General features: G+C 40.5%; 1 protein-coding gene across 4 annotated transcripts in view; it reads left to right on the top strand.

Annotated features, from left to right (window-relative positions):
- The window catches only part of fam172a (family with sequence similarity 172 member A), a 148,535-nt gene extending 136,900 nt beyond the window's left edge, over window positions 1–11,635 (top strand). For all 4 annotated transcript variants that reach the window (XM_043240144.1, XM_043240145.1, XM_043240146.1 and 1 more), the window contains exon 11: window positions 9,603–11,635. In XM_043240144.1, coding sequence (XP_043096079.1) covers window positions 9,603–9,751 — 149 coding nt within the window. In that variant the 3' untranslated portion in view covers window positions 9,752–11,635. The remainder of the gene's footprint in view (window positions 1–9,602) is intronic.
- The last annotated feature ends 15,003 nt before the right edge of the window (window positions 11,636–26,638 follow it).

Genomic DNA, 26,638 nt, shown 5'->3' with positions numbered 1-26,638 from the left:
GTTAAGGAAGGGAGCGTAGCGACTTTAACAACATGTTCTACTTGTTTCCTCTTATGTGTTAAACCACAAAATCCTCTTTAAAAACAAGAGCACATTGACTCCAGAATGGAATTTGACTGTTGTAATTGTCTTGTATTTATAAATGATTCAGGATGGTCAAGTAAGGATTCTTTTTATTAGTTGTTTGGGGGAGCCATATTTACCATATCAGTAATTATTGGAGATTTTAATTGATCAATATCAGTTTGTATTGTGTGTGAGCATTTATTTATATATATATATATATATGTATGTGTATATATATTATAGAATTATAGATTCTATATTATTGTTAAAACAATTATAGAATTGTTTTAACGTTTAGATAACCTTTTCTTAATGAAGTTAATCTTTAGAAGCATTACACTTATCTTCGATTTGAAAATCTTTTTATCTTATCATTGTAAGCCATGTCTCCATATATTTTAGCTTTAATACTTTTTGTAAATTGGTTTAATATTTGTTAATTTAGAGATACAACTACTAACAGTGGTTTAAAAGTGCTGTGTTTCGGCAAGGTTTAAACTCTACAAACGTATCATTTATAGGCCTGGTAGTCTAAATTATATAAAAGATGAATTATTAACTTAACTCTTTAGTACAGCTGAAATCTCTTGAACGTGTGAAATGCATAGAGTGATGGTTCAACTTTTCACACACTGTACATGAGCATGTTCTCAACACATCAACCAGCACCACAGTGAAGCATTTCGAAGATTTCAATGAAATCTATACAAAATTGTAGCATTAACTCCCCGCTCCCTCCCTCACTCACTCGTTCACTCACAGTCACTCACTCATATATCCATCACATCAGTATACATCATGTCGTCTTCCACACACGCACATACACACACACACACACACACACACACACTGTCAGGGGTCATCCCCTGCTCATGCTGAGTGTGTGTGAACCCCATTAGCACATTCCCAGATAGTGGCCAGGGTACTCTTATCTCTCTCCACCCATTAATTACACTTTGTTCCCCTAAGTGATCTATTTCTGCTCCTCCCCGGCCCCGCGGCCCACTCCAGGACTATCTCCTACACCTCCACACCACCACACAACACACACATACACACACGCAACAGATAAGAGTGCTAATGTGAGGCAAGCAAGGTCAGCCTGCCTTCCTCGCTGATGTGAAGTGTGGGTCCCGTGCATTAGCCGCTAGCCTGTCTGCCACCCGCTTTGCATGGGGCCGCTCTGAAGATGCCCCCGTAATTACAGATGACAGCACAGCGAGAGGCTGATCGCCCTCCTTTGCCTCCACTCGGGCTGGAGGAGACAGCCTTCTGAAAGCTCCACCTGGAAAGTATGTCATGAAGCACTCTTGCGATGCTAAACACATGTGAATGCTGTGTACTTATAGTTTTGAGGCCAGTAATCTAGCCTCGGATCACACTTCCAAGTCCACTGTGTTGGCGAGCGACGGCCAGCTAGTCAGTGAGGGGTGCTTCACTCATCGCGTCTGTATCGCTGCTAGACAGTTTAGGAATTGGTTTTAAATTGTTTTTTCTGACAAATGGAAATCTTGTACTAACTAAATAATTGAGCTGCTTATTCAGTAAATCTGATGCATACTACATACTAATATTTGGCATCAATATATGAGGATATTTTATAGAAGCCTGATCTTCTTGATGATTATTTGATTAAAAATGTACTACAGATTACAGCAAAAAAGCTAAATCACATAGTATAAATTCATATACTAAATATATCTAATTTCAATAAATTTCAAATTAGCTTCCCTTTCCCTTCCCTCCCATTAACTGTAAAAATACAAGATATATTACAACTGTTAAGTTTGTTACATTGTTCTTGCATGGTTATACATGTGTGTGTGTGTGTGTGTGTGTGTGTGTGTGTGTGTGTGTGTGTATACACACACAGTAAAAATAACCCAACTGCAGTTTAACTGAGATTTGTGTGTGTGTGTGTGTGTGTGTGTGTGAGATGTGTTACTAGACACGGGTACTACAACATAAACATGGTTTGTGAGGACTTCCTGTGTCCCTGTAACACAAAAGGCTTAAAAAACATTAAACAATATTTTTATGAAATTCAAAAAATTACTAGTAGTTTCCTGTAAGGGGTAGGTTTAGGCGTAGGGTTGGTGTAGAAAATATTTGTACAGTATAAAAACCATTAAGCCTATGGAGAGAAGTATGCTATTTTTTTCTTGCCATGCCAGAGGACGATGGGCTCCTCCATCAAAGTCTAGTTTCTCTCAAGATTCCCTTTTCACCTGAATATGTATTTTTTTCCCCTTTCTAAAGGTTAACCTTGACTTTCACATTCTGACACACATCTCTGTTAATCTGCTTGAAAACATACAAAAGATGAAATGCATAACACGGATAAAAACTAAGTTGTTCTGGTTGTCCAACTTACAATAGAAAAAAGTTTATTTTTTTTATTTTTTTTTTTGTGAACAAAAAAAGCTTCGAACCCGAGGCGGTGCGGTGTACATGTAATAATTCTTTGCCAAGTCAGTTTCCTCAATTATTGTCCTGCTGCGTTGTGTGCTTGACTCAATCGCAGCATTAGCCTGTGGTTTGATTTACACTCTCTTGCATCATCCCACATGTGCTCATACCTTCCAACTAAACTGAGATTTGAAATATGTCCAGCTCAAAAATCAATTTTCGTGATTCAGTCTACAAACACGCCCGTTTTCGTAGATGTTAGCAGAAGCAAGAAGAATCCATTGTCTTCTTTAGTTTACACAGTGTCGGTATGGATGTCGTGTAAGTGCTGAACTCTCTCCGGACTGCTGCTGCTCCTTTAGTAAACACACTCAAACACTTTGTTCTTATTTATGTATTGATCGGCCATTGATTGCCTGTATTTCCTCACATGCCTCCTCACTCTCACTTTTCCAGGAACTGTTAAGAAAGAAGCACCTGTAGGGTTCATCTGTTACTTAAGCTGAAGGTGTTCTTCAGGTCTCGTTATCGGTGTCATTTTGTCATCATTTAGGACATTCTGATCTAACCCTACGTGCAAGATTAGTACATATTTAGTCGGTGTTGTTATTATTCTTATACTTAATTTTAATGGATTTTGGAGGTATGGGGGACATTTTTTTCCATCTCATTTTATCAGATTTGTAGCATCTTGTCTTGAGCCTATAGCCCTATTTAAAAAGGGACCAAAGCCAGATCCTGTTTAAAAAAATTTTTCCTCACCTATATTCAATATTCTCAAATATAAGAAAGGAAAAGTGACATAAAAAGGGACCAGAGAGTAATGTCAAGTTGCACGCATGCAGTGGTGTTTGATGATGTCAATACTTTCAGAGAAAGTGTGCAAATGTTCACACGGTCACCGTGTACTTAATCCAAATACGTTGACGGTTTTTAGAGGGCTTTTGTGTGCTGTGCCAATTTCATCAAACACTATCTAACACCTCTCATCTGTGTATGTGCAATTTTGCAAGTGATGTGCTGTGTTATTGTACACTCTTGACACACTGTCTTGTGCTGGTGCTAAAGCCTGTGTGAATTAACCCTCTCTGTACCTGCGTTGTGCTGATGACAGATCCACATTAATACTCGGTTCATTTGCTAGTTTTTATTCCTCTCTCCCTCTCTCCTCTTTGCGAGATCAAATGATCGTTTAACTACTTTGTTCATCTGTTTTGTGAAAGAGTTGCATGTAGACAATTACAGATTATTAACGTTAAGAGCTGCTTGTACTGCGTGCTTGTACTTTTTTATATTTTTTTATACTTTTAGATATTTTGGTGTATATATTTATATTTATGTAATTTATATCATATATAAATATCATTTATAAATAAAAGTAAACGCATTTATAAATTTAAATATATACGTGAATGCGTGTTCATTTATATACACATAATAATAAATATACACAGTATACACATTTTTGCTCTTACAAAATGTTGGTGTATATTGTAAGATGGCCAATGATTTTTTTTATTTATTTTTACTTATTACGTGAATAAAGAAACCTGATTATGTAGCATGTATTACTCAATACCCTCATCACTGATGACATACATAAAAAAATACCTCTTTTTTTGTGTACGTGTGCTGCGGACACATCAGCACTGAAGCAGTGCTCATTTATTGCGTTTTATCTTACCGTAAGGCTTCGGTCACTCTTCCACAGACCGCTTAATGAATATTCTAGTACTGTAATGATGAGCAACTGGGACTTAGGAATTGTTTGCACTCCGGGTCTCTCCGTCATTCTTGTTTATTTTTCGTTTTCCCCTCCGGAGTCGACTCTGACATCTGCAGGCATTTTTTATCAGCGGCTAACTTAATTATGCTACTGTGGACTTTGGGCTGTTTGACTTGCTAACAAATTAGCCCTCAAATTAGCCTTGCTATCTGTGTTTCTGCTCCACTGTCAGGGATACGGCTTGTCGTTTCTGAATTCCTCTGTGATTCTTGATTTGCTTTATTACAGGCTATTTTATAGAGGAGCAAACAGAGTGGGCAACGTCAGGCTGTATAATGAAGCGCTAGCTTACTCGCAAAGTGCTAGCCTGGGCTAATGACTAGCTTTAGTCAGACTGGTAAAACAGATTCAGACACCCAAGCGCCATCATTAGATTTTCTCTCCTGAATACTCCGCAACAGAATAAGCCACTGCCAGTAGTTATACGGCTGTCTTCGGTGGGTCCAGCACCCGCGGTATGATTTGACTCAGTGTCCCCCAGAGTCTCAAAAACTCGCGCTACACATCCCACACTGGCCCCTGCTCTCCGGTTATCTCGTAAAGACTCCATTCCAGCTCTATAAAACTTGGCGTCTTTATTACAGCTAAGTTGAGGCGCCCACTCTCAAATAAAAAATAAAAAAAACTGCACCGCTGCAAGAGAGGAGCAGCTCAGGGACACACGCTGGAAATGTGTTGTGGAGCTCATTCTCTTGTTGCCTTTGCTCCGTTCCAAGCTTGAATAATGTGAAAAGAGAGGAATGAAACTTCATTTCATAGCATTCGTCTCCTGCTTTCCCTTCGTTCACTCACTCTTTACCCCCTCTTGCTTTGTTTCCAACTTTATAAGTGAATTGTAGGTTCTCTCAGCAGGCCCTGAAGCCACACGTTCGCTTTCTCATTTATGGATGTGTAATGAGTTCTGCCTCTGTTTGCTCTTACAACAATAATAAGTAAAGTAATTAAAAGAGGCAGAGGAGGGGGAGAACAAGGGGAACCCGTCGTCAGACAGGTCCTGCGTATGGGCAATTGACAGAGAGAGAGTTTTTGATGAAATCGTAGGTGTGCATGCATGTTTTTTCCCTTTTCTATTTGCAATTTTAAGTGCTTATTTTTTTCCAAATGCATTAATTTAATTAGATATAATGCAAACAAAGCACGCTCTAGTTGCAGCGGTAATATTTGCTCTTGGCGTCTAACGTGAAGAGGGATGAGCCATATCCTCGAAGGGCAGTGGGTTTATGCGTCGAGGGAGCGACTGGTGGGGGTTGGCTATAGAGTATATTTAGATTTAATTAGTTGTGTCACGAATCGTAGCTTCTCCATCACAGAGAGGCGCGTTAACACAACGTGCTAGAACGTTGACACCTGTTCTGGCCTCGTTTGTCCTCGAGCCGACTCTCTCAGATCGCCTCTCAGATGTTCAGGCATGCATGGCGAAAGCGCCAAACCGCTAGAGCATAGAGCAAACAAATATCAGAGAGCGTTGGGACCGGAAATCTAAGCCCTTTGCTAACAGGGACACAGATAGCAAATAGACTCTGCAGCATCGCGGAGCGGATAGTTTCCCCTGCTAGTGTTACTCCGACTAGTTCATTCTAGTTTTAAGTAAAACTATTAGCACGCTCTGTGTCGAACAAGTCAAGGGCTGAAGAAAGACACGGACAACAAACACAAAAAAAAGCCAGCACAACTGCAAACAATCACACTAAAACAATTAGAGGTTGAAATATTTTAATTACTAGAATATCAGATACTGTAATTTTTCAACAACTGTGTAATTACAACATGAAAAATGTCTGGCAATGAAATCAAATAATTTTGACAAATAAATAGAATATGGCAGTTACGCTCAATCAATTAGGAGGCGCGATTGAATGCCACGCTACAGATGGAGACCAATTACAATCAGCACACTTTGATATTTTTTACTCTCTCTGAGTGTTACTTGCGGCGGTGCTTTGACTACTCATTCACTCGAGCATCGTTCGCTCATGAGCATTTTACCATCACACACGATTACCATTTGTAACGCTTCTGGTGAGGGGAGAAAAAGGAATTGCCGATAGCTAAAGCCTGTCTTCCTTGATTTATTGTTGACATGAATGTTTGAAAGAGTGCTTGCGTTTGTGCGAGCGTGTCTGTGTGTGTGTGTGTGTGTGAGGGAGAGAGTGTGTGTGTGTTTGTCACCGGGACACTGTTTCAAACACTATTTGTCACAGCGAGATCAAAGAACTACTAAATTACCCTCAAAGGTATCCAGCTGAATAATGTAATGGTTCATTATAAAGATTTGATCTGCATCTGGAAGACGTCTTAACGGGGTGGTGAAATATGAAGCTTCATTATGACATATACACTGGTCAAATGAAGTAACACGGATAACAGCGGCCTGGTTTGAGCGGCAGTGTGTTTGTGCTCTTACTGTGAGGTGCATCGGTGTAGATGAGGAAGTCTAGCGTGTGTGTGTGTGTGTGTACACATAAGCATTTTCGTAAGAGTGAGTATGTTTTGAGGAGCGTTTTGCCTGCTGGAGGGATTTTACTAAAACTAGTTCAAAATATGCAACTTTTCTGATTGCACGATTGCATGTGTAGTATTAATAATTACGATGCTTACAGAAAGCACATGTACATGTAATTTTATGTGATTTTCTGCAATAAAATGTATCTTAAAATTTTACTTAATTTTCAAGTTTAATGCTTCAGTGCTTTCTTATACTGTTAATTAATCTGTGTTTCATTTGCTTATTAGCTTTTGTCTGTATTTGTTATTTAATTTGTAATAAAACAGCAAAATGTTCTAAATGCAATCAGTTGTTTATCTAAAACACACAAAACACTATTTACCAGTCGATGCATTTTGGAAAAAATGAAATTGAATTACAAACTGAAAAAAAATGATTAATAACATTTTACCTTAGGAAATATATGAAAGCCTTCGTATGCAGGTAATTAGGTAAAAGTTCCTTTTGTTTATTGTCATAATCTCCATGTATTGTAATCGCAGCAAAAAAAAAAAAAAAAAAAAAAAAAGTTTTGTGATGGCTTTAATAATCTGTTTCCCAATTGCATGTTAATGGATTTTTAATAGTAGCGTGCCATTATTTGTAAGACGTTAAAGAAATTATCAGCCTTATTCCTCCTCCTTTCAAGAACTAGAAAAAATCCCCTAGGCGAAGAGAAAGGAAAAACACTGAAGGAACACCAGAACAAGAGACTTTTTCTACTTCTATGTGCTGTAGACATTGCTCTCTTTATTGAAAGATGACATTTAATCAATGGCCACCTTTTTAAATGGCATTCATTTAATTTGTGGGCTAGCCAGGCACGGCTGTCCTCTTCCCCATTCTTTGTGTGTCTATGTGAATGACGTAACTGAGACACGCCACGGCGCACATACACTATTGATTACACTCAACACATCTTAGCAATTAAGAGATGGCAAGGTAGAGTAATAAAGGGTCATTAGTGAGGCATGCTTGTGAACCCTCATCAAAGGTGATGTCGCCGGCAGGGGCGGAGCTCCCGCAGGGTCGCCACAGGGGCTCGCCGCATTTGCATATCTGCTCGGAGACGCACTGTGGCTGACCCCGTGGCTGGGATCAGTATGAGTCGCTCTCGTTGATCAGGGGTTCACCACCGGTTCAAGGTAACAAAAAAGTGAACCCATTGCCGTTAATTGGTCCTGGGGAAAAAAACAGAAAGAGAGACAAATAAAAAGGTTAGTTGGGAAAGGTGAGGGGGCCTGGAGTGGAGGGAAAGTAAAGACTGTGTGCTCCAAATTGGGTATGAATTATAAATAAGAGCAGTGAAGGCAATGTCTTCTCCTCTGGACTGCTGTTGTGCCAGGACCTACACCACTAAAGAGATTGTTTGGGCAGCAGGTATCGACTCGCTGATCGTCTGCTTGGTAAACTTGACCTGAGGCACTGATCATCGGCCGAGTAAGAAAGACTCAACCATTCTGATACACACACACCTCTTTCCCATCTCACCACAGCTATCTTCATCAATACTGCCCAGACAGAGGTCAATGTAATAAACATGGAGGTCAATATCACGGCCATCTGAGTACACTTTTGGCATGGGCCTTAAAGTTGGTCTTTAATTGGATCCCTCCGGGCAAGTTCATGCACCAGTTGCAATGCGGAGGGAAAAGAATGAGAAATCGTGATTGAGGGGGGGGAAAGCACATCAGTCTGATCCTCTTTGTTCCACACAAACTGATGCAGACGTATATCAAGGCAGTCGTATGCTTTAAGCTACGTACTGTGTGATGGTTCAAAGCGGAATTGATCTAGCCGGGGTTCAATTCAAGCTTTCTCATAAACAGCACAATAAATAAACAGACCCAATGTGCTTGTTTCGCGCCAGACGCTACCTGTCTGAAAGTGCTGCATTATGAGGGCTGTGAAAGGCTCTTGTGGGACTTTGAAAGGTCTGATGAGGACTTAGGGTGTACATGTCACTTCACCTGGATCCAATGACCCAAACATGGGAATTCTTTAACCTGCTGCCACAGAGGGAAAACTGAGCCATTTGTGGATTAACTGATAGGTGTATCGAACTCCGGAGAGAGAAAATTTAATCTTCTATGGATAGCGGCCATTCCATCCATTGTCCTTAAGTGCGCAATATCCTAATAGATGGAAAATGTTGTGTCTTTTATAATTGCATCTGTTACACCTTAACCCACCCTTAAACCATACCACTGGTCCTGCCCCTAATCTTACCCATATTCCACCTACAATATCAAAACAATAAGTGCATTGTACTTTTTTTACGTAAGCACATAGTAGTTGAGGTCACTTAATATTAAATGGGACCCATTTTTGTACCTCTCTTTCCCTTATACTTAAGTACAACTATGAGGTACTGATATGCGCCTTTTAGAGGTACGAGGTTTTCCATTTAAAGACACTTCCCCAGTGACATTTTACAGTGAAAGTTTCAAAATATCATCTTTAGTGTTAATCAGAAAAAAAAACAGGTGAGTAAAGGTGAATTTAAATATAATTTTTAACTTTGAATCTAAAATGTGGTTTATTTTACTGTAAACGCAAAGTTATGGCGTTATGTTTTTATCTCACAGCCAATCTGTATGTACGTATTTACAGTTTTGTATAATTTGTCTACACCCCAGTAATGGGTAGGTTTAGGGGCTTGGTTAAGCGTTGATAATTCATACAAATTCCTAAGAATATTAATTTGTATTTTAGAACTTGTAAAATACATACAATTTGAAATCGTATCACTTTGTACAAGTGAGGTCGTACGAATTAGCCACCTCCTAAAATATGTACAGATTTCCATGAGATGTGTATTTTTTCACATACACCTTCATGTTCTGTCTTTTGCAGGTACGGATAAGCATGAGTTAACGTCATGGAAGAGCTTCCACTCCATCTTTAAGTTCTTCAGCGATGCCCTTAAGGACCACGAGGATGAGTCCTCCTCCAGCTCGGTCACCACACGCAGCTCCCACCGCATAAAAAACGAAGACTTATAGAGGGCTCACAGATCCCAACCCAGAGCCCACTTTTGTCCCCTATTAGTTCTTTTTCTCCTCTGTTCTTTTTATGAAAAATATTCCTCCTTGAAGCCCTCCTCCCAGTGAATTGTACGACTCTGAGGAGTGCAGGGTCAGCCTGTATACATCAGAATAGCGTTTTGCATTACTTCTGGATGAGTGCAACTGTCAAAGCAATATGGCTTCACTGCTTGTGCCTCCTGTGGGCCGCTGTGTGGATTTGGTGGTGGCCCATCGGTGGCCAGATTAAGGCTGACAGGCGGCGCCGCACACCGCCTCTTGATGCACCTCTAATTATCCTGACATTGTCCTGAACTGAGCTAATGCCTGGGAAGCACCTGCACACACACACACACACACACACACACACACAAAAGTCTGGTGGGTCCTAGTGCCTGCCTTCAGTGTCTTTGTATCTCTCATTGGTTTCCCCCCGTTGTTTCATTGTTTCTTTCCAGTGTCTCAGTCGCATTTAAAGAACTTGTGTGCTTAGGAACTTTGTGTGTCAGATGCTAAAGGCTTACGGGTTGTTTGTTTCATTCGCACAACACTTTAACTGGAGAAAAAAAAGCAACTTGCAGAATCAAACATCCAATCAACGGCTATCTCCAGACTAGATTTAGAATGAACACAATGAAGTAAGCCATTGACAGCGTGGCAGATTGAATGAATCCTTCCGTTTTCAAATCTCTTAAAACCTTGTGCGAGTTTGAGTTTTGGGAATATCTCCCTTTGACAGAGCAGATATGTCAGTCTTGGAATATCTTTGTATGTGTCAGGATCAGGACGATTTGATGTTATCCAGAGTATAAAAGCCATTCCTTAAGATGTTTGCAAATGTAACCTGCCCTTTTTGCCAAGTCCGTGACTGTTTGGACTGTTTTAACACATCATTGTCATCCTCTGCTAAAGCTAAAGCATGTTATGTTTCTGTCTCAGCAAAGAGGCATTGTCTCCTGGACAATTTGGCGTTAGCGGAGGCTTAGATATGTCATTCAGGCATGTCAACAGATCACTCTGCTTTCGCTTAAAAATTGATCTCACGGTAAAAGGCTGTTTTGCCCTCATCACCTTTTAGAAGTATCATTGCTATCCCGTATTGCTGAAGGAAATCTGTCAATAGATGTAGTGTTTTATGCATATCTCATCTTTATATATATATATATATATATATATATATATATATATATATATATATATATATATATATATATATATATATATATATCAAAAACAGAAATGTGACTATGGCTGACAAAATGCAAGACCCTGTTCAGAGTCTTTTGTGTTTAAACTGTTTTTACAATGAATTAAACTTTTAACATTCCTGCAAATATTCATTAGAACGCCAACGATCAGCTGCAAGTTGCTTAATACTGTCTATTTAAAACCGTTCAACTCAGATCCCAAAATTGTTGCCTTAGGAATAAACACACAACGTCCATCTTTATTTGATTTTCCAAAACCGACAAGCCATATGTGAATATTTCACTCGCGTTTAATACAGCCTTAAACCAAATCGAAAACTTAATTGATTTGTAAATAAGGACTCATTTTAACAATTAATATTTTAATCGAAGACGTTCTACGTTTTACTGAAACATCCCAGTCTGAAAGGATAGAAGTGTGGGGTGTTTTCTGCCTTTTTTTATCCGCTTTGGAGGGTTCATTAAATGAAGACGTGATCAGATATTTTATCTTTGATTTCACTTATCATAAATCGTTTGAATATGTTAGTCTTTCGTCTTTGAATTAATGGCGGTTTGTGCCCTGATTAATCGTCCGGTTTGTTTTCATATCATGCGAGTGTAATAACGATCTCCATGCTGTAATTAAATAAAGTTCTTTATTTACAAAAACAAATGTGCGTAGCGTTCTTTGATTGTACTTTGTCCCGGTTTGCGTCGCAAGAATGCTTTATTTTCTCTATTTTTAGCCACCTTTGCGACCGGTTTGATAGACGTATCTCACTTCGCACTCGGAGACACCAATGCACATGGTACTCTTATTTACAACGTAATGATCGTAAAGGCATCGCTTTCAGCCCAAGAAGTTGTCGGGTTAAAGTTCAACCTGACGGGGGAAAGATCCTCGGAGCCCGATAAAGCCTGTTGCTCCAGCGGCTCTCCTCTCAGCTCCGTTCCCAGGGAAGGTGAGCCTGCTCGGAGAATGACTCGCTCTTCTCACGTAACAGCTGTGGAACTCTATCACGAAAGCTGATATTTGTGTCTAGATCGAGCCCAGGCCTTTACAATGAGACCAATGTTAACCAAAATAAGTGTCAGTCAAAGACAGAGAAGTATCGGATGAAGCCACGTCTATAGCACCTAGTTTTGTTACGTTCCAACTGCCTGTTTTAGACTTTAACTTTAAGAAACGACTGTCCGAGAGTCGCACAGTCGGAGAAAAGTGGCGCTCACCTGCGGAAATAAATAAAGCGTGTGTCAGGCCTTTAGATTTCGTGATTGATTGTTCTGAGAGAGGGCGGGAAACGCTGGAATTGAACGTTTTCATGTCTGGGTAGATTAATGGGAAAAAATTATTTATATAATTGCCAATGCAAAACACAATAAAACGCACACAAGCGGTGTAGCAACATTTGAATGTACTTGGTGTTTACAAATGTCTTTTCTGTTTTATGGTTTTCTCGTCACATGACATCAGAGCGGTTTATTGCACGTTTTGTTTAGATTTTTTTTTTTTTTTTTTTTTTTTTACGTCAGATGATCTTAATTTTAAAAACAGAACTCATGACTGTCTTTTTAAAGGAATAATTATTCGAAAAAGAAAACTACTTCAGTTCAAATTTATTTAGCAAGAATCCCAGCTTTGTAATGTACTTCATTACCTCAGAAAAGATGCATAGCGTATAGACTCTTTACCCACAAAAAAAAACTTAAAATTGAAAACACGTTCATTGTAGAAGAGGTGTAAAGTCGTATGTTGTATGGAATTATTTTTTAACTATTTGATTACCTGGCGCCATAAATGGAAAAACAATTTGAAAGCTCGACTTTTGTATAAGCATATAGAGGCAATGTACTCTTACACAACTAAATGAATCAATCAAGGCCATGCAGAGATAATTAAACTAATTAAATTAGTTTCGCAAGAAAGCAATATATATAAGGGTTCTCTCTCTCTTTTTTTTTTTACCTAATTTGTAGGTTTTGGTTAATTGTTTTAACGCCGTTAAATTTTGTAAAACCTAAATTGTGTGAACTGTTGGTGGATTCTGTGCAAACACTGCAGACAAAGTCTCTAAAACTTACATCTCACCTTAGAACCGTCAGACTTTAAACACTAAGGTAATGTGTTGATTTCATCCACAACGCTCTCTTCCAGGAGAGTCACACTTAACTGCCAAAATATCGCTCGCGAAGCCCTTGATTGATATTTCAATTTTATCCGCGTTTTGTCACGCGCGCGCGCGCGCTCTCGTCTCCTCCCATGCTCTCACGCGCCGCCAAATATGAACTATTCTCAAAGAGCCGGGCACTTGCTGAAGCTGGACCGTCACTCCTCCAGGCCCTTGTCTCCGGGAGCACTTCACCAGATCGCTGTCAGATCTCTATTTGCATAATTATATGCTCGGTTCTGAAGGGAAATCTAGCCCCCGAATTTTACGGGTCAGCAAACTGCAACAATCAATGTTTTATTGTGTCCTGAAAAAGAAAAAGGAAAAAAAAAAAGCTCAAATAATACAACTCGCTCTCATATCTATCCGTCTGTCTCTCTGTCTGTCTTTCTGTTGACGGTTCATTTCTCTGTTTCTCCCTCACTGTCCCTTTTTGATTGATTGTTATGAGTTCATATAACGCGCATGGCCCACACACCCTTTCGCACCCACCCACGCGCGCACCTTGGCTTTCCGAAGTTACGCTTCCTCGCGCGAAAGAGCTCCGTCAACGTGTCGCGAGAGTGGGAGATGTTTTGGGGCGATCTCGCCACGGAGTACCGGACAGCTGCTGCCGGCAGAGCCTTGGCTTTAAACGATCGCTTTCAGGTTGCTGTCTGTCCCCCCTTCTGTCTTCGATTCGGGTATTTTTAGTTAGACAAAGTGTGTGTGTGTGTGTGTGTGTGTGTGTGTGTGTGTGTGTGTGTGTGTGTGTGTGTGTGTGTGAAATCGAGCGACGCACAAAATGGATCGCGCTCCTCTTTCTAAAAGGGAAAAGGGAAGACAACTTTCATCAAGTTATGCCGGGACGTCACGATACGCAAGAGAGAGAGAGAGAGAAAACCCAGAGATTGAATTTGTCCTGTGTTGCTGTGCGGTGTTTTCGAAACACTCGCTCGTAAGCGAATTATTGCATTTTGAGAATAATTGTACCGGTCTCGTAGATCCCGGGATCCCAGGTGCTTTAATTTAACACGCCGGCAAAATCCGTAAGGAAAATAATAATAAATACAATAAAAAAGGGATATTTTTGTGGATAAAATTGCCCTGCTCTTGTTTGGACAATGATGAACGGACTTTGGAATTCAACAATATGAGTAGGCGCCGGGATAAACTGATTTCAGTGTGGGTCAGAGAATATAACGTCCTGAATTCAGTTTATGTGATGAAAGGGAACGGCGATAAGGCATCAAAACAATTATTAGCTCTGAATCCACTTTTATGTAAAGATAAATTCCCGTCAAGGATATTAGGTGTCATAAAACAGGACAAGGAATGAAAGAGCACGTTCCATCTCACGCAAAAAAAAAAAAAAAAAAACTTTTCCCCCTGTAGGGTAACGCCTGTTCGCGTAAAGCCAAATCAGCGCAATGCAGTCTTATTATTTATAGACAGTTTAAAAAAATGACATGATACTAATCGTATTTTATGTATTTTTTAAGACATTTGCTCAGTAGTGTTATCGGCATACGTGTCTTTGTGAAATGTGAAATTAATTAATAATAATCGTCAGCATTTATACTTACAAAAACAACGAATTATTACTATTTCATCGACCTTGTTTTTAATCTGTTCTGATCTTTAAATGGTTTGTATAGGCTATACCTAAAAGTTGAATGTATGCAATATAAATGATATATAAATATTTATAATAATAATAATACCAGCGTAACCGTCACGTTTCCATGCCTGAATTAATGCTTGAAAGCGGACGGTAAAGCACGCCATAGTAAAGCATAGGCTACGCTTCACTATACGTCTGGTGGTCCAAAACAAGTGTTTTTATTTTATTTCTTTTCCGCCGCTCGGTTCTTAACAGGGGGCTTTAAGGGCAAGGGCTAGAAGACCTGGACTTAAATCACTCGGTTGAGGTCACATATAGTAACCGGAGCGCTCGGAGCGTTACAACCTGTCATTTTACAGCTAGGGATGGAATTCCCGCGTAGAGCGCCAAGCGGGTCACCGTGATATCCAGCGACCCGGGGTTAGGACACGATAAAACCTGATCCTCTCTAAACAACAAGAGGCCTTTTCAACGAAACCAGACAACAGTGCCTTAAAACTCTTATTATGCGCCACTCTCTACTTGATTCTACGTGACGTGAGGTCGGAGGCCTCTTCGGTCAGGACTGAGAGAGAGAGAGAGAGAGAGAGAGAGAGAGAGAGAGTCTGTCGCGCGCGGTTCCGTCTCGTACCCCGGTATTCAATCACGCGTTATAGATGAGTCTCATCAAGCTTAACGGGTTCCTTGGAGGCTAAACACGTTGGTGCGCGGTGCTGGTCGCTCCCACCTGAATAACCGGCGCGTTATTGCGCAGCGCATCCTCATTAAGAAACGCCCCAAAAGATGAGGCTCTAAATTAAGTTATTGCCATCCAATGAACCCGAATTAGCGAGGCCACAGAGGTGCCCGTCTGACGGACTGCCGTTAAAAACAGCCTGACAGGCAACAAGGTAGACAGAGGAGAGTCTATGAGTGTGAAGGTGTGATATATATCGCACATATATGGGGTGATAAAATGGATGAATGGGTAATATCCATTAATTGGGCCGCCGATTCGTGGCTGAACGTTCACGTTTAGACCGTCTCTATCTCTCCTAAATTCAGTGGCGTTTCTCACCCTTTAGAGTGTGGTGTTCGTACAGAATAGACTGCTTCTGTCTCTCTGTGTGTGTGTGTGTGTGTGTGTGTGTGTGTGTGTGTGTGTGTGTGTCTCATCTCCCTGACAACCGTCACTGCTTCAAACCGCTGCGTCCTTCAATTTGACTACCTGTTCTTTTATGTCTCCATCTGAATCAGCATCCAGGATGGAAAACGCCAGCCAGACGACAACGACAGCTGACAGCATAACTTTTGATGGGAATGATGTGTGTGTGTGTGTGTGTGTGTGTGTGTGTGTGTGTGCGTGTGTGCGTGTGTGCGTGCGCGCGCGACGAGGTCTGTTATACCTGGAAAAGGCGTATAAAATGTGCCCAGTTAGTCTTTTAAGTCAGCTCGAGAACAATAGGTCTTTATTATTGTTTTAGGCGACTCCCCTAAAGCAAATCTGTCACCGAATGAGAAACCGACGAGGTTTCCAAGCGCGCGAGCTTCCTGTTCGCTTTATCTTAGACGTCAAAAAGTGAGACCGCGGAGGAAAGCAACGTTCAGAAAAAGATAAAATAAGAGCGAGTTAAAAATAAGTTTGCGTCAAGTTCAGTGCTCTGAAGTGGAGCTAAAAGTCGGAAGGAGAGGTAAATTGAATTAAAGAACCTGGAAACAAAAAAAGGATGCATAGCCTGTGTGTGAAATTATTATAACATTGCATTGTGGACTTTTTTTGTTGCTGTTGCATTTTTTAGGTTCGTGTTCTGAAAAAAAAAAGTTACGCTTTCGTAATTTTCAACAACACAGTTTTAATTAGCTGTTTCGCAGCAACAGTTTTTGCAACATTCAGTGTGAGAGCATTAGCCAAAACAGACTCTAAAACAAATTTGTGCGGTTATTAAAAGTATTCTGTTAGAAGCAAAATACAGGAAATCGTTCCTAAAACGCCTTTAGAAAATATAAAACCACCGCAGAAATTAAAATGTCTGTTATTCGCGATGCATTCATTTATTTGTTCTGCTGGGATATTAAGTTCCCTACGTGTTTTTATCCCTTAAGGCTGTTGGAGTTTCCATTGTGAAAAAAAACGTCATAAATCAACTAAAAAACCTTTTTTTCGATATTTAAACAACCCGGGTCAGATCAAATATGACATATTCGATCTCACAATTCTTATATACGATCCATACCTCTTTCTTTTTTTTTTCGTTTTGTTTTTAAAGCGAACCTTTCTTTAGAAACATCGTCAAACTGCTATATGTAACCGTCTATTTTTTTTTTATTTATTCCATATAAAACGAAACAACAAAATGACTGCAGTGAAGAAGACTTACTGACATTAAACGTAACGACATTAAAGCCCATATCGTCTCGATTCGTACATTCGATTATTTTATTTATTATTATTTTTTCGAAATGAAGGAAACTTTCTTGTCTGGTCATGAGCGTTTTTCCTAACGTGATTCAGATCACCATCACCTGTTATCTAGTGTGTTATCTCACCCTTTCTTCCCCGTCCATTAGCGGTCATGATCGCTCCATCACCGTGACAGAGGTGTGTATTTGCGCTCGGAGCACTGACTGTCAGGGTGGCTTGTTAAAGGTTGTAAACCAGTGGCAGTCTCCTGATACAGGCGATGGCATCGATTCGAAACTTGTCCTGTCTAATTTGATAAGAGCACCCAGGCACCTCTGAATAGGACCATGGACAGCGCTTTCTCTTGACCCTGAACTCGCCCCCCGTCTGTTCCGGGGGGGAGGGAGGGAGGGACCTTCACGTCCAGTCGTGCAAGTGATGCAGGTGAATGTGAGGATGAGGAGGTAGCTGTAGCTGAAAACTGCAACCGCGTTTTATCGCAGTTCCCGTGCGTAAGATAAAGAAACCACTAAACGTCTCATATTCTCCTCTCTGCCTCTTTCCCTTCTTGCGCGCTCACTCGCGGTCCGTGCGAACGCAAGCCCAAAGTCAAACATAGGAACTACGCCGCGATGTAATCTGACGCACGATAAGCGAGCGAATTCATACAGGAACAAAGCTGAATGGGGAGTCACGGAGAACTCTCAAGTAACGCCAAAGAGGCTGCGAGACTGTTCAGACGGAAGGGGGCTGTTTGATGGATCTCCGCAGCTTTGAGACAGCTTGTTAATTAAAACCCCAAGAGATGAGCCTCTGGAGCCACCGTCCATATTAGAACGTCGCTAACTATCCTGACAGCGAGCAATGTCACAAGCACGAGAAAGGCTTCGTGCCCGGTTTTAAAGCCGTTTCTCAGCCCAGATTTGGCTTTCATGTCCTCCTGGTGTGGTGGCCGCAAAACCTTTCCCAATACCATCTCCCGCGCTGAACGTGGAGCAAAACTCAGCACTCATTGTTGAAATGTTACATTCGCTCACAAACACGAACCTTCTCGTTTTTCTTGAGGAGAACAGCAAACGAGTCTTTCGACGCGGGTCACACTCTTTAATAAACGTTTCTAGTTATTTTATTTATTGCCGGCGAGGCTGTAAAAGATTCGGTCGCGTGGGTTTACGAAAAACCTAACTTTTCTGCTTCGAACTTGAAATGGCCCGCAATCTATTTAATCGAGAAGTTACGTCTCATACACCAGCAAACAAAAAAAACATTAAACACGAACGCACGGGTTAACATTAATACGTTTTGATGATATTTTCATGAACGCTGCCATCGCCATCACGAGAGACTTAGCGTGCAGGTTTTGCTTCGGGTATTGTGCTTTTTATTTTAATGTGTCGTGAGTTAACTCGAAAAAAATATGTAATAAATTTAATGCAAATGGTGAATCGTTTGCAAATATGAAATTCGGTCATGTCAACGCAATAAACTGAACAGCGTGGAATACCGATCAAAGTGAATACCTTACAAACTACAAAATGATAATATAAAACAGAAATCATGCACTGCTTTGAATTTATGTGTTATGATACAAACAAAACCGAGCATTTCCGAACAACTCGGTATATTATTGATACACGCGTCATGTAAAATAGAAAGACGGATAAATAATCTTTTTTTATTTTGATATTTTTTTTGTGACTCCTGTCGGACTGGTTCTCCTCGTCGTCCGCTGAGCAATCCGGCATAACGTTTAAACGACATCTTTAAATGTTCTTCACGTCTTGGACGCATTCATCAACGTCAGATATGGACAAGCCACTATTTAGAGAAAGTGTAAGTGCTGCAATATATCTTCTTAAGGCTCAGAGGGGAGAAAAAAGCGTTTTTGAGGAAATGTGAATAAATCCACTTATTTCTGTCTGTTAAAATGTAATAATAAAACATTATCAGACGCGTTTTTGAAAAGAAAATCTACCGAGAGTTGGGGTTTAAAACGTATTTCTGAAGGCTGTTCACAATGAGATCATCTTGTTTTAACGTGGATATTTATTGCAGTCCATTGAAATATTGCTGAGTGAGCTGGATATACAGCTTGAAATCATAGAATTTCCACAGATTGTTCGAATAAGTAGCTACAAATAATAATGAATCAGTTTTTAGGTTTTTTTTATGATTTACAGGAATCAAAACATTTGAACAATTCCTCAAAGATTTCATTTTAAGCTTTAAAGCAAGTGAAATAACAATTCCCAAATGCAGCGTGATTTACCATATGAAACATAAAGCATAATATAGGCTTTATATAAATATTATATTTTCATATTCGGAGAAAAACGTAAAACAGTCGAAAAACAGCCAGCACGTCCCTGCAAATATAATTACACCAACAACTGAACAGAATAGCAATCACTGATTTTATTAATATCAATATTATTATTTTTATTATTTCACTAAACATTTCAATGTATGTGTCACGAGTCCCAAGTGTGATAGACAAGTTAAAGAAAATCATTAAACCTGCGCGTGTGAACAATGGCAAACGGGAAAAGAATAAACTGAGGACCGTTTGTTCCTTTAACTGAGGGTCCCAGAACACAGAGCGCCATCTAGCAAATAAAGGGAGAAACAAACAGCTCTAGACAGCACCCTTTACATGGCATGAGAACGCCAGAGAACCAAAACAAAGCCACCAGCCTTCGACCTCACAGGACACGAAATACACACCAGGGAAAACGTACAGGTCAGCGTATTAAACCAACTACCGTCCAGGTATCTTCAAAAAAAATTAATAATAATACTGATAATAATCTTCGCCCCTAATGATCATTTGGAACAGAGGAAGTTGTGTGTTACGCCCAAACATTATCATAAGAACGGTTTGCGTGGCTTTAGAATATCTAGTGGTGAGCTGTTGTGCAAGTACACTTCTGGTGAAGCTGTCTGAATATGTACGTGTACGACAGGTATGTGTCGTGGTGGAGGCTGGCGTATCGTGTCCCCGACGTGACGCCAGCGCGCGCGCGCGTCTTTAAGATGTTTGGCAAAGTCAGCCGCGCGGAACCGAAGTTACACATCCCGCGGTGAAACCCGCACCGCTCACGTTTCTTTCGGAATGTGGAAAACGCTCTTCAACGCAACGTTCAACGCGCTCAGCGACCAAGACAAATAAATAAAGAGATCTCCTAATGCACGTGAAATGTGATGAGCTTTAACTGATGTCACAGTCCACGTGTTGCAAACGTCTTTATTATACCAAGACCCTAATCATACATTTTTCATGCGCATTAAACGTTGTTTTTACATAATACACTTGCATGTTTTCACCACCTTGGTGAAGTTTTGATTTCCTTCCTACATATTCTTTTGTCATATGACGCTAACAATATTGCTGCCTATTATAATTATACTGTATGCGTACTACACTATATATATGCATACAACTTTATTACAAAAACAAAAAAATATGATAAAAAAAAATTATATATATATATATATATTTATATTATCATTATTAAAGTTGTATATATATATATATATATATATATATATATATATATATATATATATATATATATATATATATATATATATATATATATATATATATATATATAATGACTTAAAGACATGGACCTCCTGCTCCAGCTTGTAATGATTAAAACGGTCCATATGCGGATTGGCCGTAGCTCCTCCAATGAGCCGTTTGACTACAGGCCTCGTACATTTCCACACTTAACCACGCACGGTCTATCTTCCCATTTGCTAGGCTATTTGTTTCGTTTTTATGTTTCAACACAGATTTTTCATTTACAAAAAACGGTGTGATCAGAGGCACACAAATGAGACAATGCATTAAATGAAATGCGCAGACGGCGTCGTTTCTCTGCAGCAACGCACTAATGTCTTTAAAGACCTGTAAGATCTCACTCTTAAATGTTTTGCGTTTTGGTAGCTATAATGATGTCAACTCCCCGTTCGCGTTCACGGTAGTTAAAACCAGAGCAAAACTCGGAAGAACTGCCCTCTTAAAGAAGCACAGCTTCCCTTCCTCAGATTTCGCCGCTAAGAGGTAAAACTGAAGACGTGATGGGGTGTATTTGAAGTATGACGAGCTTTGTGGTTGACTCCTTTTCATTGCCTGGCTACAAACACGCCTGCTCTCAAATAAGCCTCTCCAGACCCCTCCGCCTCCCGCCACCTTGCGCTGAATGGTCAGCTGACCCCGGGGTCTTCGTCCACTCTGTCCAGTTCTGACCGAATAAGCCACCTTCCCCCAGTCCTGCCACAACTAAATAGGATCCCTGCTATTCTTTATTGATATCATCAACGAATGCAAATGAATTTGGACGTGGGGGGCAGGGGGCTTGAATTTCAGGGATAAATACCGCGCCGAGATAGCTCTACAGATGATGGGATATTTGGGAACGCGTTTAGTAACGAATCGGACCTTCCTGCATTCTGACTATGCATAAATGGAGATCATGGGAAATGCAAACACGTTTTCGTCTCTGATACGAGGAACACCGCACGTTTCTCATTCAGACGAATACCACAGATTCCAGGTTTGTTTTTAAAAGCAGCCTAGAGCCGGGTGATTTTGAAAGGATGGTCGAACCCACCCTTCCATCCCTCCTCTCTTTCTAGTGTCCCTTATTCTCGGACCGACCCCCATCTGTAGACGTACACAGGCAAACACACGTGAGCGCGCGCAAACATGTTTGAGCTCACGAGAAAGCTGGCTTTGTGGCTTTGGCTGAGGATGATGAGGGATGTGGCTTCTTATGCATGAAGATACTTACTTGCATCAGGCCTTAAAATGGTTTTCATTTAACTAACCTGCAAGTACCTACATATATTTAATCAATTAATGGACTGAGGGTCTGACTGGTCTCCTATATGTATGCATTATATATATATATATATATATATATATATATATATATATATATATATATATATATATATATATATATGTGTGTGTGTGTGTGTGTGTGTGTGTGTGTGTGTGTGTGTGTGTGTGTGTGTGTGTGTGTGATTGTGTCTGATTAACGGACAGGGTCTTCCCGTTTTGCTCTGCTTCATATTTGACGGTTCTGCAGCTTATGCTTTAATGTAACGTCGGACGTGCAGCACCCCACCTCGACACATACATAAGCTATGCATGAACACGGATATCCAAATACACACAAACTCAAAATACTCTATTGTGTGCACGTTACTTTTGTAGCATTTTGTTTCCCTGTCATTCATCTTTTCTCACATTGAAAATCTGGGCAGCCGAGCTACTACAGAAACGCTTTCACGTCTCTTTGAAAGTGGGGGAATGCGTATGTATTTATCAAACGCACAAATTGCGACAACTATAGGCAAGACAGGCAGTATAAAGGGGGGAAAGGCATGGGATCAGAGAGCCGTGGCAGGGACCAACACTAGAGCAAGAGAGATAATGCTTCTGTCAAGACCCGGTCTATATAACAGGGATGAAAAATATCCCTCGACAAAACGCTTCAGTCATTTATTATGAAAGAAAATAGAAGTCATGCTGAGAAATTAGGCAAATAAAAACGAAATTAGGGCTATATTAACCACAACATAATTCACCAAGCCTGTCAGGCCGCCTGCTATGAATCAGTGCCTAAAATGCTTGTTTATTTTGTTTTATGTTGTGTTTATAAAAATGAAATGTTTGGATAGACACGCATGTAGATAGATAGATAGATAGATGGATAGATAGATAGACAGTAGGCTACTTGTTCATGATCAAAGTAATTGCACATATTGTATGGTGTGCATCTTAAAAATCTTCATATCGAATATAGATTAAGCTGTCTGCAGATGAAAAGTGGGTCATTGTTAATTTGGTCCCAGTGTGAAGCGCAACTGCAACAAAAATGCTGCTGAGTAAAATTGGGAGTGTCGCTGGCTGCGGTCGCACCGGCGCAAACCATCTGTTGTGTATTATAAAAACGAGCAGTAAATATTGCTGAAAAGCCAGGACGTTATCAGGTATGTAGCAACGGCATTTCTTTACTGCCCACGTGGTGGGGATCAGAAAATGCGCTCGTGTGTGTCTGCGGAAACATATTTGCATCACTGAATAAATGCACTAATTACACGCGCTTTGTCTCGAAGATCTCACGATAATCTGACGTCAGCATGTTTACTGTTCTTGAAGGAAAATCTGAATGAGGAAAGCTGTCCGCTGTCTGGCAATAAAAGCGTATTTTTATATATCTCGGTAACAGACAGGCTTTTAATTTATACGGAGAGTATCGAGGACCGTATAGCGGACTATTGATAACCGGCTTCTAAAATGAACAAATTCGGGGTTGCCTCCAAGTTTTAGTTTAATTTCTTGACTAATATCGTTATCACCTGGCACCATTCCACTAATTAAAACAAGGCAGAAACTATTCTGTTTTATATTTCGCGGTCTGCGTCGCTTCGCCTCGGTTACCTCCTTTCACGTTTTCCTTTCAAAGCAAACTTTCCGTTCCCCAAAGCTCCCTTTTCCGGCAATGATTTATTTCTTCAGCGCGCGGACAAACACGGAAAACTGGCACTCTCGAGTTTAAATGCCACGTGTTGATTGATTTGTTGTTAATGACAGTCGGAGTCATACATACACGCACGTCGAGACATCCTCTAGTCTCTTGCTTTCCCACAGAGCTCTCTCTCTCCCTCTCTCTCTCCCTCCACCTCCGCGCTCTCCCCATCTCCATGAGCTATTCTACCACAGCGCGCGCGCACGCGCACGCTTCCACGGGCGCGCGCACCCGGGAGCCCTCACCAACAACGCGCACACGCGCGCGCGTTTAAGGGGGACGAAATGAAAACGAATTTTCTTACTTTTTTTTGGAGGACATCTGCGCAATACTTCAAAATCTTGCCGTCGCCGAGTCCACTCTTCGCCGCGACGTGTCGATAAAGTCGCTCTTCGGTGACTTGTCCTTTAATTTATGCTTTTCTGGAGTCTGTCCCCTGTACCCAAATGCTTTGAGTGAACTGAAGTGCAGATTGAGACATATTGAGCCCCCTTTAAGGGGGATCATTTCATGTGGGAGGTTGGACGCAAAGTTTGGACCCGTGACTAGCATTCCGGAGAGACGTGCATATTTTAAAACAACAAAGAAAGATAAAGACGGGACGATGGGTGGGAGTAAAAAAAAAAAAAAAAAAAAAAAACGTTTGGAGAAAACTCTGACTAAATGATAAAAAGCTGTCATTGTTGGACAAGATTTGAGTGCGCTTTCTGTTGTGGATTTCCTTGCGACTATTCCCTTGTGGAAAAGCTCCCTGTGTTGAGAAGCTGTAAATAGTTGTATTTACATGCGTATCCTTATAAATAATTGCCTTATAAATTTGCTTATATGCCACAATTTAAGAGAGATCATCTGCCTCTTGGGGAAAAACAAACAAAACAAAACTATTTTCAACATTGTATGACGCTCCCCCATCTAAATTGCACTTTTTTTATTGTTACTTACACTCAGAAAACTCGAATTGCTTTCACAAGTTATTTACATGCATTATAACAATGTAGTGAAAATACAAACGCGGTTTTACTTTTCCTATTTTTGTCATTGACAGCAAACCTGATGAACTTTATTATGCAAAGCGAGAGATGTATGGCGTTGAGCTGGATATCTCTTTTACTCGTCAGTGGTCGGTCATGGGTATGGAATGCTAATAAGAGACCCCCCTCTCTTTCTCCGTCCCTGTGTCGTCTCATTCCCTTTCTCTCTGCACGCAGAAGGGATCGATAGCTGACCCGATGGTTTGGCCAAAGCTTTATTTATCTGGCGAGGCAATGATATTATCAGCCTTGAACGTTATATACAGCGAACGTCTACCTAAATCAACACAAAGGGATCGCTTACACAGCGATCTGTGCTTTCTCGCCTCCCTATACCTCACACCAGGCCCGACCACACACACACACACACACACACACACACACACTCGTACAACGCAACTCTACGGTTCAACGAAGTCACGCACGCACGCACGCACGCACACACATGCGAGCGCAGGCGTCGCCTTATGTTACGTTCACAACTGGGGATATTTTATATCCTGTTGTGTTGGATTTGATCCACGGCTTAAGCTTGCTGGGAGCTCTGTGGACGTAGAATTATGCGGCGATCATTGAGAAATGTATCGTCGTAGCCTGCATATGCCCTCAGTGGCGTAATGTAAACAGGCGATTTGTGTAATTAAAGTGAAAAAATGTCAAAGATTTTAAAACATTAAAATAAACCACCGACGCTCCCCACATCATCTTTCATGTATCACTATAATGAATGTTGATGAATGGAGGGATGACCGTGTGCATAGATAGATAGATGGATAGATAGATAGTAGATAGTTAAATAGCTAGACAGATAGATAGACAGACAGACAGATAGATAGATAGATAGATAGATAGATAGATAGATAGATAGATAGATAGATAGATAGATAGATAGATAGATAGATAGATAGATAGTCAGTCCCATTCACGTTACGGTTAATAAATGAAATGGAAACAACACAAATTTAGCTTACATTGAAAATACCAAGCGTGATGACCAAAGGCCCAGGTCGATGTAACACAAACACCTAGTCACTTTAGGTCCCTGTTCTTCCCCTCCACACAGACAACATAAAAAACAATAAATTACGTCCCAATATCCTAAACGTGTCAGATAAACAGTCGTACCTCAGTCAAGCGCGACTAAGCTAACATCAGCTGCATTCCAAGCCCGCAGTGACTATTTATTTTCTGTAGGAAAACTGCATGCGTCTGAGTCATTTGGTGGTCGTTTTCGCGAGGTATAACTGCCACGCTAACCTCCTAACCCACTTTAGATCTAAGTGAAGAAATCGACCGAAACCACCGACTGACAATTACGAGATCACGCGCGTTTAAAATCGACGCAGAAAACAAGCAACGAAGGCTAGATTCAAATATCGCGCTGCACGCGACGTATGCTGACGTGTATCTCAAACCGAGACTAGAATAGACTTCTTCTTGTTGCGTGCGATTCGTGCTCTTTTATGGATAAATTTTGCTTTGTTAATTAGGAACACATGGCACGAATTCGGTCCTTAGCAACTATTGCTTTATATAGCCTCAAGTCCAACAAATGTAAATCTCAATAGAACGCGTTCCTCTTATTCTGCTATTTCCCGTGAAATAGAGGGAAAAAATCTTCAGGGATTTTGATCTCATTACTGCTGAACATGAAAGTGTTTTAAGTTTCAGCTCAATGCGATGGTCAACACTTTAGTCGAAGCATTATATAAGAAAACAAGGGCACGCTTGCCTTTGTTGTCATATTTAGGTGATTTCAGGCCCGCTGACTTTGATTTAAAAATCGACAGCACTTTGCCTCACAATCAGTAGCCTAGCTAGTCTTTTGGAAATTCCTAGCTTCTAGCAACAAAGTCTCTCAACTTGTCCTCCATAAAATCAGCAGAATTCCCGTGTGCTTTGCATTTTTGTCTCCTAATAGCCTAACCCGACCATATTTAATTCAAAGA

This window comes from Puntigrus tetrazona, chromosome 5, assembly GCF_018831695.1.
Source record: "Puntigrus tetrazona isolate hp1 chromosome 5, ASM1883169v1, whole genome shotgun sequence".
Taxonomy (NCBI): domain Eukaryota; kingdom Metazoa; phylum Chordata; class Actinopteri; order Cypriniformes; family Cyprinidae; genus Puntigrus; species Puntigrus tetrazona.
Note: the sequence above shows the minus strand (reverse complement) of the source record. Positions and strands in the feature narration are given on the sequence as shown.